This window comes from Antrostomus carolinensis, unplaced genomic scaffold (assembly GCF_000700745.2).
Source record: "Antrostomus carolinensis isolate BGI_N321 unplaced genomic scaffold, ASM70074v2 scaffold50944, whole genome shotgun sequence".
NCBI classification, from domain to species: Eukaryota; Metazoa; Chordata; class Aves; order Caprimulgiformes; family Caprimulgidae; genus Antrostomus; species Antrostomus carolinensis.
Window position 1 is genome coordinate 1,827 of NW_010309650.1, and position 12,937 is coordinate 14,763.

General features: G+C 36.3%; 2 protein-coding genes across 2 annotated transcripts in view; one reads left to right on the forward strand and one right to left on the reverse strand.

The window, feature by feature from the left end:
• GEMIN2 (gem nuclear organelle associated protein 2) overlaps window positions 1-5,651 on the forward strand; it is a gene marked incomplete at its 5' end in the record, with an annotated part of 7,390 nt that extends 1,739 nt beyond the window's left edge. Inside the window, 7 exons of the mRNA XM_010166164.2 lie at window positions 1,371-1,430; window positions 1,598-1,708; window positions 2,295-2,339; window positions 3,038-3,106; window positions 4,438-4,548; window positions 4,761-4,819; window positions 5,147-5,651. Of these exons, the coding sequence (XP_010164466.2) occupies window positions 1,371-1,430; window positions 1,598-1,708; window positions 2,295-2,339; window positions 3,038-3,106; window positions 4,438-4,548; window positions 4,761-4,819; window positions 5,147-5,186 (495 nt within the window). The remainder of the gene's footprint in view (window positions 1-1,370; window positions 1,431-1,597; window positions 1,709-2,294; window positions 2,340-3,037; window positions 3,107-4,437; window positions 4,549-4,760; window positions 4,820-5,146) is intronic.
• A 2,259-nt stretch (window positions 5,652-7,910) lies between these two features.
• TRAPPC6B (trafficking protein particle complex subunit 6B) lies at window positions 7,911-12,829 on the reverse strand. The gene is made up of 5 exons (XM_010166165.1): window positions 12,690-12,829; window positions 11,727-11,844; window positions 9,685-9,768; window positions 8,763-8,856; window positions 7,911-8,088 (listed from the first exon to the last, which is right to left on the reverse strand). Exons 1-5 carry the CDS (start codon window positions 12,827-12,829, stop codon window positions 8,057-8,059), a joined length of 468 nt encoding a protein of 155 aa, XP_010164467.1. The 3' UTR covers window positions 7,911-8,056.
• Window positions 12,830-12,937: the final 108 nt, after the last annotated feature.

A 12,937-nucleotide genomic window follows, 5' to 3' on the forward strand; every position in this document is an offset into this window, starting at 1 on the left:
TGAAAAACAAGTGGATTCGAACCCACCGGAAGATTCACGTACGTAGAACATGCTGTCCATTTAGGCTGCTGTTGACAGTGGTGCCACCCATTATGAGGAGAAATACTAATTTGGTAAAATGTATTTGTAAGCTTGTAGTATTAGCACAGACTTAAATCTTCCCTACTGCATTTGCACCCTGCTCTTAAATAACCAAACAAAAAGGAGAATTGAGCAGTCTCTCTCTCTATCCACAGCTCAAACAGGGTGAAATGCAAAACATAATAAAGATGTAGACAGAGATCATTTATGACTCCAGTACTGCAGAAGGCATGTTTACAATGCATTGATACTCCATTGTAGGAATACCTCAAGTAACTGAAGTATAACCAACTGCACTGAAGCTGCTGTAGCACTGAACTTGGCATGAGCTCATTTACCCATTTGTTTCAGGGAGGCAAATAAGTGAAGGGGGAGATCTGTACTACTTACTGCATCTGCATTCTAAACATTAACTGACCTAGCCCCTATTTCTACAAGGTATCACATTGCATACTGTATTTTAGGCATAATCTAAGGTTTTAGTAGAACTAAGGAAACTGACATCTGAAGGCATATTCACTGTACAGGTATTTCTTTTATACACAAATCAATTCTCATCTGTGCCAGAATTAACACTGTAAAATATGAGAACATCCTAAAAAAATTTTTAAGAGAAAAAAAGAGCATCAGAAGTCACTTGTTCCAACACTGTGCATCAGCTACTATTACTTACAGTGGTTTTAGTGGTCATTTTTACTGCTACAAAAACAACTGAATTGGGGGAAAAAATTGTTAGAAAAAGTTTACACCTCTGTACAGGAAACTCTCAAGCAGGCCACTGTGTCTTATACAGCATCCCTGTCAGGTAGTAGTACACGAGGAAAGCACGCTTGCCTTCTTTATAACAGTTCTGTAGACATCTGATACAGGTACAGACACAATACAGTTGGAAACAGGGTCCTGGCTTTATGTGTGCTTTTGGACTAAAACTTTTTTTTTTTTTTAAGCTTGTTAAGAAAAGTTTAAGAAAAGACTTGTTTAAGAAACTTGTTTAAGAACTTGTTTAAGAAAAGTCTAGAAGACTATTAAAGCTTACTACCTCAGCTTTATGTAGTAGACTTCAAAATTCCTTCAGCTTTAACATTACTTCCAAAAACCCAGCTTGAGCAACTTACTCACATTTATACTAAGAAGCATGGGAAATATTTAGCCAGTTATGCCTCTACTGATATATGGAACATAATAAAATACGCTTTTTATACATTTTAAGAATAATGAAGAACAATTACAGCTAGGATAAAATAACTGCAAAGTTAAACTGTGATTTGGCTTTGTTTTGTTTTAATTAGAGCCTGAACAAGCACAGAAATCACTGGCAGTCACAACATTTGGACAGCAACGTTACTATGGTGAGTAGAATTCATAACAGTGCTGGGTTTTTCCCGAGTCATTAAATCAGTCATTCAGTCTTGCTTTACAGTTTAATGCAACAACTTACAAATATTATTGAGTCTTTTCTTCAGTTTCTGCAAGATAGCAATATTTCACAGTTTTCATTTATTTTTATTTACTTCAGCCAAAATCGGAGGATGAAGAAGGCTGGAAGAAGTTCTGCCTGGGTGAACGAGTATACTCAGAAATAGATACACTATCTGATGCTGAAAATCTAGGAATTGATTACATAAAGGTGAGTATAGGGCTTCTAATTGTCAGCTGCTATTTTCAAGAATAACTGCCACAAACAATCCTATTGTCTATTACCACTTTGTGATAAATAGAAAGCAGGCTCTCTGGTGAGCCCAGAAAGACCCATTTTTCTTCCCTTTTAAGAGGAAACTGAATGAAGCAGAGAACAAGTCTATCAGTTTAATCAAAAAGTTGGAAGAGTTCCTTCATCTGTTGTCAGCTAAAGCACACTACTTTGTTGCTCACTGAGCATAAAGCATTCTGCATAGTCTGTTGTCGTGTTTTGTGGGATGGTGCTGTCAGGCTCCTCTCCTCATACCTGCGATCCTACAAACACGCCCTTCACTGCATTATTTTGCAAAAAACAAAACTTTAACAAGTAACAGTAAAAGCAAGGTTCTTTTATACCAAATTTGACTAGACCTTATATTGAACTTGCTTGAAGTTTTTTAATAGATTTCAAAGATCAGAACAGACTTTCAAATCACTACAAATGTCTCAGCATCACATTAAAATGTTAGTATGTTCTAAATTAGAACAAAGAAGTTTATGATAACGTGTGCATTTTCCAACTTGATATTTTTCAGGTGGGCTTTCCCCCTTTGCTAAGTATTGTAAGCAGAATGAATCAGGTAAGCCTACCTCTTAGAATCACATATTGACATTGCACAAATCATTATTTCTCATATTCCATCTGTTGCAGAAGTCTTACCTATTTTTCTGTGCTACAGTAGGCAACTGTTTATTACAACTGCTATTCATTGCACACTTACAACAAAAACATCATCATTATCTTACCTTCAGCTACAAAGAACTTTATTGGTGAACATTTACCGTGACTAGTTTTAAGAGTATTTTGTCCTTGTAATTTTACTATAGAACATTTAGGGTTTGAATATTTGCTGAATGCACCATTAGGTGCTTGACTAAGTGCAGTCCTTCAAGTTGACTGTGAACTCTGACATACATTGCAAGGCTAGAAGAATCACACTTACTTTTCTTTTCCTGCTACGTTTCTCGCTAGTCACCTTTATACAGAAACAACCAGTGTGATGCTTCTGTCTTAGCCATCACTTTTTGTTAACACAGAAAATTACTTCATTTTATATAAAGTTCTTTCCAGGAACTGGTGATTTTAACACTTACTTGACCCTTACATGTACCTTCAACCTGAAATACATACTGTGTAGTATCACAGTGGAGTAGAAATACATACTGGTTATATTTTTTTTAAATGACATTGCTTTTTCTATAATATAATGCTTTGGGTAGAAGGACAGCAAAACAAAACACTACAGGTATTTTGTCTCTTTCTCTTCCTCTTTTGAAGGCAACAGTAACCAGTGTCTTAGAATACCTGATAAGCTGGTTTGGAGAGAAAAAATTTACTCCAGAGCTGGTAATTTTTAATTTATTCTAACTTGCATATGAACACATTAAACAAGGGATAAATCATTCATAGTTTTCTATGAAATTATTTTATCTTTCTAAAGAGTTCTCTAGATGCATGTATCATATCCAGTTACCTTCAAAGCTTTCTTCCATTAGATACTAAAATGAGTATTCACAGAACTTTTTGGAAGGCTAATTACAAAACACAAAAGATACAGATCTACCAAGTACTGCCCAAATCCCCTCCCCTTTTTGTCGCACCCCACACTAACTTAAACCACAAGGTTAGATGAGTATTGGCACTGGGGAGGAGGGTCAGACTGCAGCAGCTTTGGTTCTGACCAGTTTAAGCTGTCAGGGTGCTGCACACTATTTCCTGACACCATGCAGACTGCAGCAGCTTTGGTTCTGACCAGTTTAAGCTGTCAGGGTGCTGCACACTATTTCCTGACACCACCATTTTAGTTGGAGATGCATGGCAGTGTGCTGGCAGACATGTTTAATCTTTCCAGGTGCAGCACAGACCAGAAAACTTGGCTGTGTTGTGGTGGCAAATCAAACCCAGTAGGAAATTCTGATTGACAGGGTACATTACCACGGAATTTGGCCATAAGTAGCTGGACTAGCTGTGTAATGGCATTGTATCTACAAAAGACCTTGGTGCTTGCATCTCATTTCAGTCAGTACCACAAAGCAAGAGAGTAATGAAAAATTACTTCCATAATAGTAAACATCACTGTTTGAGTCCCTTTCATGTTCTGTCCTTTTCTGTAGGACTGTTTTCTTTTTAACCAATATGTTCCAAAGAATATGCACATTGACTTTTAGTTTATTCCTGTAACAAAAGTTCCCTGGAATTAAATTAAGATGTTAGACTGGTAGCATAAGTTATGTTTGTAAGAATGCAGTAGGATTCAGTGAAGTAAAATGCAAAAGATGTTTTCAGTGGTATAAATCTTAAAGTTGATCTAACAATTAATTCCACAAAGATCTTGACTTGATACATTCATTCTTCAGGAATGTTTTTCCAGTTTGTGAAGTTAAAATGTAATAATAATAATAAGTAATAATCTTCAGATACTACTAAAATAATACTTCCCTTAGGAAAAAAAAATATCAGGAAATCCAGTACTGCTGCTCACAAGAAACTTACCTAGAGGCACAAAATTCTACTGTGTAGTGTCTGTTTTGGCTTTCAAGCTTTTCAGTTCTGGCAGTAGCACATAAATGCAATTTTGTTTTGAGACTCATGCTCCAGGCCTGCTCTACATAACAAGAACTGCATGAAACTTCAAGGAAATGCTCATAATTAAAACTTTGTTATTTGAATCCACTCAGGGTAGATGGCTTTATGCACTGTTGGCATGCCTTGAAAAACCTTTGCTACCTGAAGCTCACTCCCTTATTCGACAGCTGGCAAGACGATGCTCAGAAGTCAGAGTACTAGAGGTAAAATTTAATAACATTGTGCTAAGGACTTGCTGAACTTAACAGATTATTAAGATGATTTTTCAGTTCTTGAAGTCTTGGTAGTAATTTGTCATGTCCTAAGTTTGCTTGAGAACGAAGGGAAGACTACAAGCACATAACATGGCATGCAACAGCTTTTCTATTTGACACAGGTAACCAAAGAACTGTTCTAATACTTATTTCCCTTTCAGGAGAACAAGAATGAAGAACAAATATCAGCTCTGAACTTGCTAATCTGCTTAGTTAGCAGGTAATGCAACTTACATATAAAAACCAATAAAGTATGTCCTGAATAATGTGTGATTACTCTTGTCCTAAACTGGATTTTTATTTAAGTAGAAGTCAATTAAAGTACCCTGGGCCTATGTAGCAAATATACTGATCTAAAAGGACTTAAGATATACCCAAGAGTAAAGTAGGTTTATTGGTTTCCTCAGCTGAGCCCCCTGAACTGCAAAGCTATAATTAAGATAGAAACACTGACAGATTGAGAAAGCAAGGGGTCTAGCAACTCAGAGCAAAGTAAGGACTATGTTGCCTTAGAGGTTTCTAACCATGTTCCACTTCTCTCCACTAGGTACTTCGATCAACGTGACTTGGCTGATGAGCCTTCCTAGACTGTTTTGAGAATTTTGTGTTGCCATAGTACAAGCAGCGTTATCAGAGTTAACAGCAAGACACTGCACTGTTCAGACCTGAAGTGCTATACAGCTCCTTCAGAACACCCTCACGATAATGCATTTGGGACAGCTGTGAATAACTTATATTAATTTAAGCTGAGCTTTAGAATGAGATTGTAAATGTCTCTGATATCATCATCACCACCATTGTAAAATGGTCAATGAAGTGTCTGGCATCATCTCTCAAGCTACTGTCTCTGCAAACTACATTCTTGGTTTGAAATTTCTACCATCTGAGTAATCCTGTGGACACTGCTATTAGGTGAAGTCTGAGGTTACATTATAGATTATTGCTCTTTATCTAACACACATGTATTGAGGGCTTTTTTAATAAAACTGAAGTATTTTCAGAAATGTTCTTAAGCATTGTGGCTGTTCTATTCTTCATACTGTGTAACAGCAGCCTTACTATAGAAATCTAGCTATCTACCTTGAGTGGATTCAAATAACAAAGTTTTAATTACCTAGTTGTGTAAACTAGGACTGAAGCTCTGGTTCCTGAGCTTAAGCATTGCTAAGCAGTTCAAGGATAGCCAGTAAGTTACTGAAACATTTTAGTAAAACATAACCATTGCTACTTCCTCTTAGTAAACACTTGCAGAAACCAGTGAAAGTTATACAACTGTATTCAATGCTTTTAATAGAAGCATTTGTTAAACAGAACACATTTATTTTCTGCATGGTATCTTGACAAATACATTAGCTCGCCTATTTATATAGCTAATGCAGAGTGCTTCACCAAGAGTATCAACATCTGCTTGGTACATGAATAACTTCTGCTTCTAATTATCTTCAACAACTGAAAATCCATGTTAAAGGAACAATTAATTCTGCTGATAGCAGCAACTTGATACACAGTATTAACTGACATCTGCTTTCTGTATATTGCAGAATTTAAGTCCCTCCCCTCCCTATTAAAAATAATCTTTAACCACTACCAGTTATTGATAAATCTTTAATATGTCTTTCAATGATTTGCACTTTTGCATCTGGAATCACAGTCTTAACTGTCAAGTGAAAAAAATCAAAGTGAATTACAGTAACAACTAGAGTTTTAATTCTGGAGATGCAAATAACAATGATTCTATATATGATGATACTGAATGTCTACCACACTGCAGATCCCTAAAATGTGATGGCATTGAAATGTCCATCTATTAGACATAGAGCGCAAGTTATTTCTAGTCTCATTAGTAACATTTTCAACATGTTCAAAGCAGGATGAGTTGGCAAATGAAGAACCCAGGAAATGCAAGAACATTAGTTAGGTGATTCTCTATCCCTACAATTTCAAACAAATCTGAGTTATAAAGGTGAACAATAACCACAGTCTTCATATAAACTACCAGTATAAGAACCCAGTGTTGTCAGTCAAACACGTACCATACTACTGTAGTTACTTTCATCTTTGCTAGTTCTATAAACAGTGGGACAGCATTCTGCTGGTTTGAGTTCTACACGAGATGTTTCCTAGAACTGTCAAGTTACTCAGCTACAACTAATCTGAACTAGCATTCACAGTACCTGAAAAGATCAGAATTTGGTCACATCTTAAGCTCAAGTATAATAAACCCCTGGTTATCACATATATAATCTACAGCTTACCAGCTTGTAACAGCTGACTAGAAAAGGCTTCATCTATTACAAACAGACCTTCCCTAGAGCTTGAGGAAGAACAGCTTCCACTGTTCTTGTCCAGCACGCAACTGGACAACACACAGGTTTCCCAACACAAAAAGTGGTTACAACAATCAAAGGTGCTATTTTAACATGTTAGCTTTTCTAGTTAGCCTGTTATTCACTGGTCTCAAAGTAGAAACCGAATCACTATCACAAAGCATTCTCACACTTCTGAATAAACACCGTTAAGTTCCTACGGTGATTCATTTGAAAGTATAATGCCTCAACCTGCCAACAGAAAGTCTTACAGCAAAATTCATTAAAAGTTTTAACAAGATGTTTTCATGCTTACCTACAGCAAAATACGTATTGTTATGCAAATCTTGTAACAAGTAGTATCTAGCAAACCCGAATGTCCTCAAGAGTCTTGCTGATGTCTTTATAGCTTCTTGCAGGCCTAATCATCTTCCTGCACACACTCATTACAGAAGGGAGTTGTAGCTAGCAATTAAAAACAATTACGTTAATATTGAGTTTATGGACAGCAAGCTGAAAGAAATTTTCTTCTTTGGCCAGTATAGATGACCTTAGCTGTAAATTTATTCTGACACAAAAAACAGCTGCTATTTTTAGGGAGATAGGAAAAAATGTTAAACTATATAGAAGTAAGTTCTTTTTTACTGCCATGCATCATTCCTACAAAGGAACTAACCCTCCACTGCACATGGTTAATGAAGGCTGTTGGTTCACGTGCTAGTGGCTTCCTCAGAATACAAACAATTGCTGCCTCACAGGTCAGAGTGAATAGGGAAAGGTGGCAAATGGGCGTTCGTGTTAGGTGACATGAAACACATTAGTTTCTTAGTGCAATTTAGTCTTGGACAGGCTTTTACTCTTCTCAAAACGTGCCTCTGGTCTTCCATATGTGCTGTTCTGGCAATTGAAATATTTTGCTGAAAATTTTGGAGTAGGCAGTTCTTACCAGGTGGACATTAATAGCTTGGTATAGAATAGATTTCATACCAAGATACAAGGATAGAGTTAAGTTATTTTGATGAACATTTATTATATATTTTGGAATTGTGCTGCACACTGCTAAAATTTACAAGCTACATACAAAGCTGAACCAAGATACTGAATCCACACACAAAGGATTTTTAAGGTAGATACCCAGATTTGAATGTGCTCTACATCTTCTGTATCATCACCTGAAATTTACCTGGAAAGAAAAAGCGAAGTCAGATCAAAGTTTCATTGTTATGAGTTATTTTTCCACCTAAATATTTTCTTTTGTTAGTTTGTTAAAAGAAATAGTAAGGAACATTTCAATCTTATGGTTTAATTGTGAACAATCTAGCCATTATTTAAATTTAGCATTTAATTTAACTCCAGCTGAACAGCTTTTTCTTTCCTTTTTTTCCTTTAAGTCTAGCCATGTCCCACAGCACAATAGTTTTGTAAGCTAAATTTAAAATTTGTGCAAAGTCTGTGGAAATTTTTAAATCCACCTTAAGCAGCTTGAATAGTTACAACAGACTTCACTTATTAACTTTCTTAATGACTTCTGGAGAGAGAGGGAGACCATGTATCTGATTGGTTTTATCTTCACTTGTTCAAACAGCCTTCTGGACGTACATCCTTATGGATTTCATGCTTCCAAATGTAAATACTATTTTTTCATTTTGCTTTCCACTCAGCATCATGGAGGTTCACCCTCTGTATTTTCTGAACACTAAAGCATTTAGTGACAAGCCATATCCTGAAGTTCATACTGACTCCTATGGCCCAGCAGCTTCAAACTAATCCCACCCTGATAAATGCTTATACAGAGATGAAGTCAGTAAGGAAAGTTACCAAGTGAGCTAATAATTGAATACTCCAAGAACTACTTACATGCAGGCATTGATGAAACTTCAGCTGTTACAATACTCTTTATTCCCAAATTTGATAGTCCTCCTCTGATTAATCCACAGGTAAATGCTAAATACTAAATAAAAAGTTGTAATTTAAGCAAGCATCAAGGGTGAAGCTCCTTGCTAAAGATTGAAACTAAGTACTCAAGAACAAGACTTAACACTTGGACAATATAAAACTATGGAGGTTTTGTTACCGTGCTTAAGAGACTTCATCATGTCTTTAACAGATGAAAGCTCCAATATTTGGTACAGTGGAGCTCACAATACAGATTTCTCTTGCTAGAGGCACTATCTCAAGTCACTTGTTTCTTTTTCCATTAAACATGTAGGAACTTAACTTTAAAACAATTATTCCCAAGACTTGGCTGAAATTAGCAACTAGCATTAAAGTCAGAGAAGAAAGAGTCCAAGAGAGCATTCTTGCACAGGCCACATCTCAGAATGCAAGCCCCTGCAGATATTTAGAAGAAACAGCTCACCCAACACCAAAAAAACCCCCAAGGACAGCAGCCCACAACTGTGATGACTAAGAAGATCAAGAATTAAGAAAGTATAAAATTGAATTGAATACCCCATTTCTTACGTCCACCTGAACCAAAGTGCTTTACTAGAGGTTCTGCAGAGGCATAGATTTAACTTACCTAAAATACTACCCTAATTTAGCATCTACTCTCAGAACTATTTTTAATTGGTAGAAGATTTTTCTGAATGTTCATATAATCTCAGAAGCTTGTTCTAGGTAACAAATAGCATCTTCCAAATAGGTTTTGGAGATTAAACTTTAAGCTGTCCTTTTGAAGAGTTCGTATCCATTCAATTACAAAATTTAAAGTTATTATTAATCAATCAAGATAATTCAAATCAAACTGGTAGATCCCAAGGATAAAACTAACGAGTACCTTTGGTGCATGTTCCAAATACTGCTTTCCTGCAGACATTTGTGTCAAGAGACGAAATTTATTGTCTTGAAGGACATAAATACCCTGTTGAAAAAAAAGGAAAAAAAAGGGGGGGGGGTTAGTTGAATATGCAGGAACATGTAATCAACATTTTATGTGCAAGGATTTAATTTGCAGATACAATATAAATGTTCTCAGGTTGAAAATTACATTTTAGATTAAAGCATGTGTGATTTAAGTTTAAACTGTATTACTTATATGAAACATCAAAACAAAAGATACTTAACTGTGAGTTTACAACAAAAACCCCCAGATAAAAATACGATCAGTTAACCCTAAAAAAAAAAAAGTTTATTTACATTCCTCTTGAAAGAGGGTTTCCAGGGCTCAGAAACAATAGTTCCATGTTAGAAGGTCTTTGTTAATCTATCAGAATTTTAATATATCAGTTTTTACATTCAAATCTTAAATCTTCACTTGGTATGCAATTCACTATTCTTATTCTCTGACTCAGTGAGAATTATCTTCTCTAATAGTGGCACAGGCAACAAGACCCAGCAGATGATCAAATTGAAAGTCTAGTTTTTTTCTACATTACAATTTTGTGCCACAATATGCATTTTAATAAACTAAGTATGAACACAGTATAGCTTAATCTACACCTGTCATTTTAATTTATTTGCTAATGACTGTGCTATTTTGGAAGTTCATAACCCTTGAAATTAAATTAAGGCTGCATATACAATTGAGACCTAAGCTCAATACTGCAGCACTCTTTGAATTAAAAAACAGATTTCTAAGGTAATTATTATCTGTTAAAGTTATTACTTGATAAACAGCTCACTGAAAAATAAAACCTATTTTATTTGGCACAATCCTTGTACAAATTCTCTTGTTCCTACTTTGATACAATAAGAAAATGGCCATAAAAAAAACAAGTAATTCAGAAGGAAAAAGATTTTTTTACTCTAGTAAAATGACTCCTTAAGTTATTTTGGTCTTGCTTTAAGAAATGTGGCTGTTGTAGATACAATGCAATGAGGGCCACAAAAATTAGAGGGCTGGAGCACCTCTCCTATGAAGAAAGGCTGAGACAGTTGGGGTCACTCAGCCTGGAGAAGAGAAAGCTCTGGGGAGACCTTACTGCAGCCTTTCAATACTTGAAGGAGGCCCATAAGAAAGGTGGGGGCAGACTTTTTAGCAGGGCCTGTAGCAATAGGAAAAAAGTTAATGGCTTTAAACTAAAAGAGGGGAGATTTAGACTAGATGTGAGAAAGAAATTTTTTACAGTGAGGGTGGTGAAACACTGGCAAAGGTTGCCCAGAGAAGTGGTAGAAGCCCCATCCCTAGAAACATTCAAGGTCAGGTTGGACGAGGCTCTGAGCAATCTCATCTAGTTGAGGATGTCCCTGCTCACTGCAGGGGGGCTGGACCAGCTGACCTTGAAAGGTCCCTTCCAACCCAAACCATTCTATGATTCCATTAATATCACCAACATGCAAATTTGGCAAGTTTTTCTTTCAGCTGTCTCTCATACAAGCATGTTCAGTAGGGTACAACTAAGTGTGTCAACTGCTGAAAACTGTCAATTTTTCAAAATAAAAAAATTACTTCAAAGTAACCATTCTATTTAAGTAGATGTTAAGACAGCAATATCACTTTCTCACACTGGTTTTCTACTAAAATGTATTGGGAGATACATTAAAAAGTTCCTATTTAAGTGTTATTCAACTGTAACTGTTACTGTCCTGTCAGTTTCTAACTCTACAACAGCACATATGAAATTCAAAGTATTTAGTCTTTTCAAACAATAAAGACATCACAAGCAATTATTAAATTGTCTTCTGAGGCTACATGCCACCATGAACCTTAAAAACATGCTTTTTAAACAAAACAATTAAAGAACCTTTTGGGTTTCTTATCAGGTACTTAAACCTTCTTAAACCGGTTTCTTCTTTTGACCAAGAAAAACAAAGAATGTGCTAGTAACTTAAAACTGTTACTGATTTTGTAAGTTAAATCTTATTCTACAGCATTAGTACCTGATGATTAGTCCTTAGGTTATCTATTTGTTTTTTGAATACAGTTGTCCAAAAATCTTTGCAAATGAACTTCATAATATCTAATTCATCCTTGAACCTGGCAGTATCTTTTGTAAACCTAAGAGATAAGTGAGAAGTATATCAATAATGATGGAATACACAACTTGATTAAACAGAAAAAGAAAATATGAAAAAATGGTACTATGCAACATTATTTTGGAGGCTGTTACAGAAATTAGTTTTCCAACCACTGTACAGTATCATTCTAGCATCATTCTGCATTCATCAAGTATTTTAACTTAAGAGCAACACAGTATTGTATCAATACCTGCAACCTGAAAGCACAATAAACGGTTTTAATTATATGATTATTAAAGACAACTGAAGTACAGAAAGATGCAAAGCACTCCAGCAGTTTTATCTTCAACTAAATGTCTAAATACAAGATAAACAACAAGCTCACACCTATATTACTGCTTGGAAGGAGTCTTTCAAATATGCAAAAAAGCACTAACACATACAACAAACATGTAAAACTTGTTCCTGTTTCCCAAAAAGGGACTTCTCTATCTCTTGCTTATTTCATAATTCTCTCCCTTTATCCTCCTTGAGAGTCTTTATCTGACAATAAAGCACCACTTTGTTCAACGAAAGCACGACTTCAGAAGCTCAAGAGTCTCTCCATGACCTCAGAACAAGGGTGCTAAAGGTGGACATGCAGCAAGTCAACAGGCATCCCCAAGGGGCCTGGGGAAACAAGGAGGCAACTCGCTCAGTTGTGAAGTTCCAAGGACTGGAGTGCTTTAGAAAAATGAAATACAGTAGCCAATCATAAAATTATGTTTAAGAAAGAAATGAGAAAGAGTTGAATCACGAAACATATCAGAAGTAGGAAACATGCAAATGAACGTCTACAAAAAAGAGAATTAACAAGAATTGTAAGTATTAAAAGTAACCATGTACCTTGACTCCGTTTCCACAGCGGAAAGCACTGGGAAAACACATACTCCAGAACTGCCCGTGGTATCAAACACAGGTCCCCGCAAGAACGAGATGCCACAAGAACGGGCGCCAGACGTACAGCAAGAGGAACGCGACCCCATCCCAACCCTCTGCCCACCCAGAGCAGCGAGCAGCTCTCCACCCACCGAGCCGGCGAGCACCCCTGGCCGCAGCCGGCCGGGAAGGACGGGGCGCGGGCCCCCACCGGG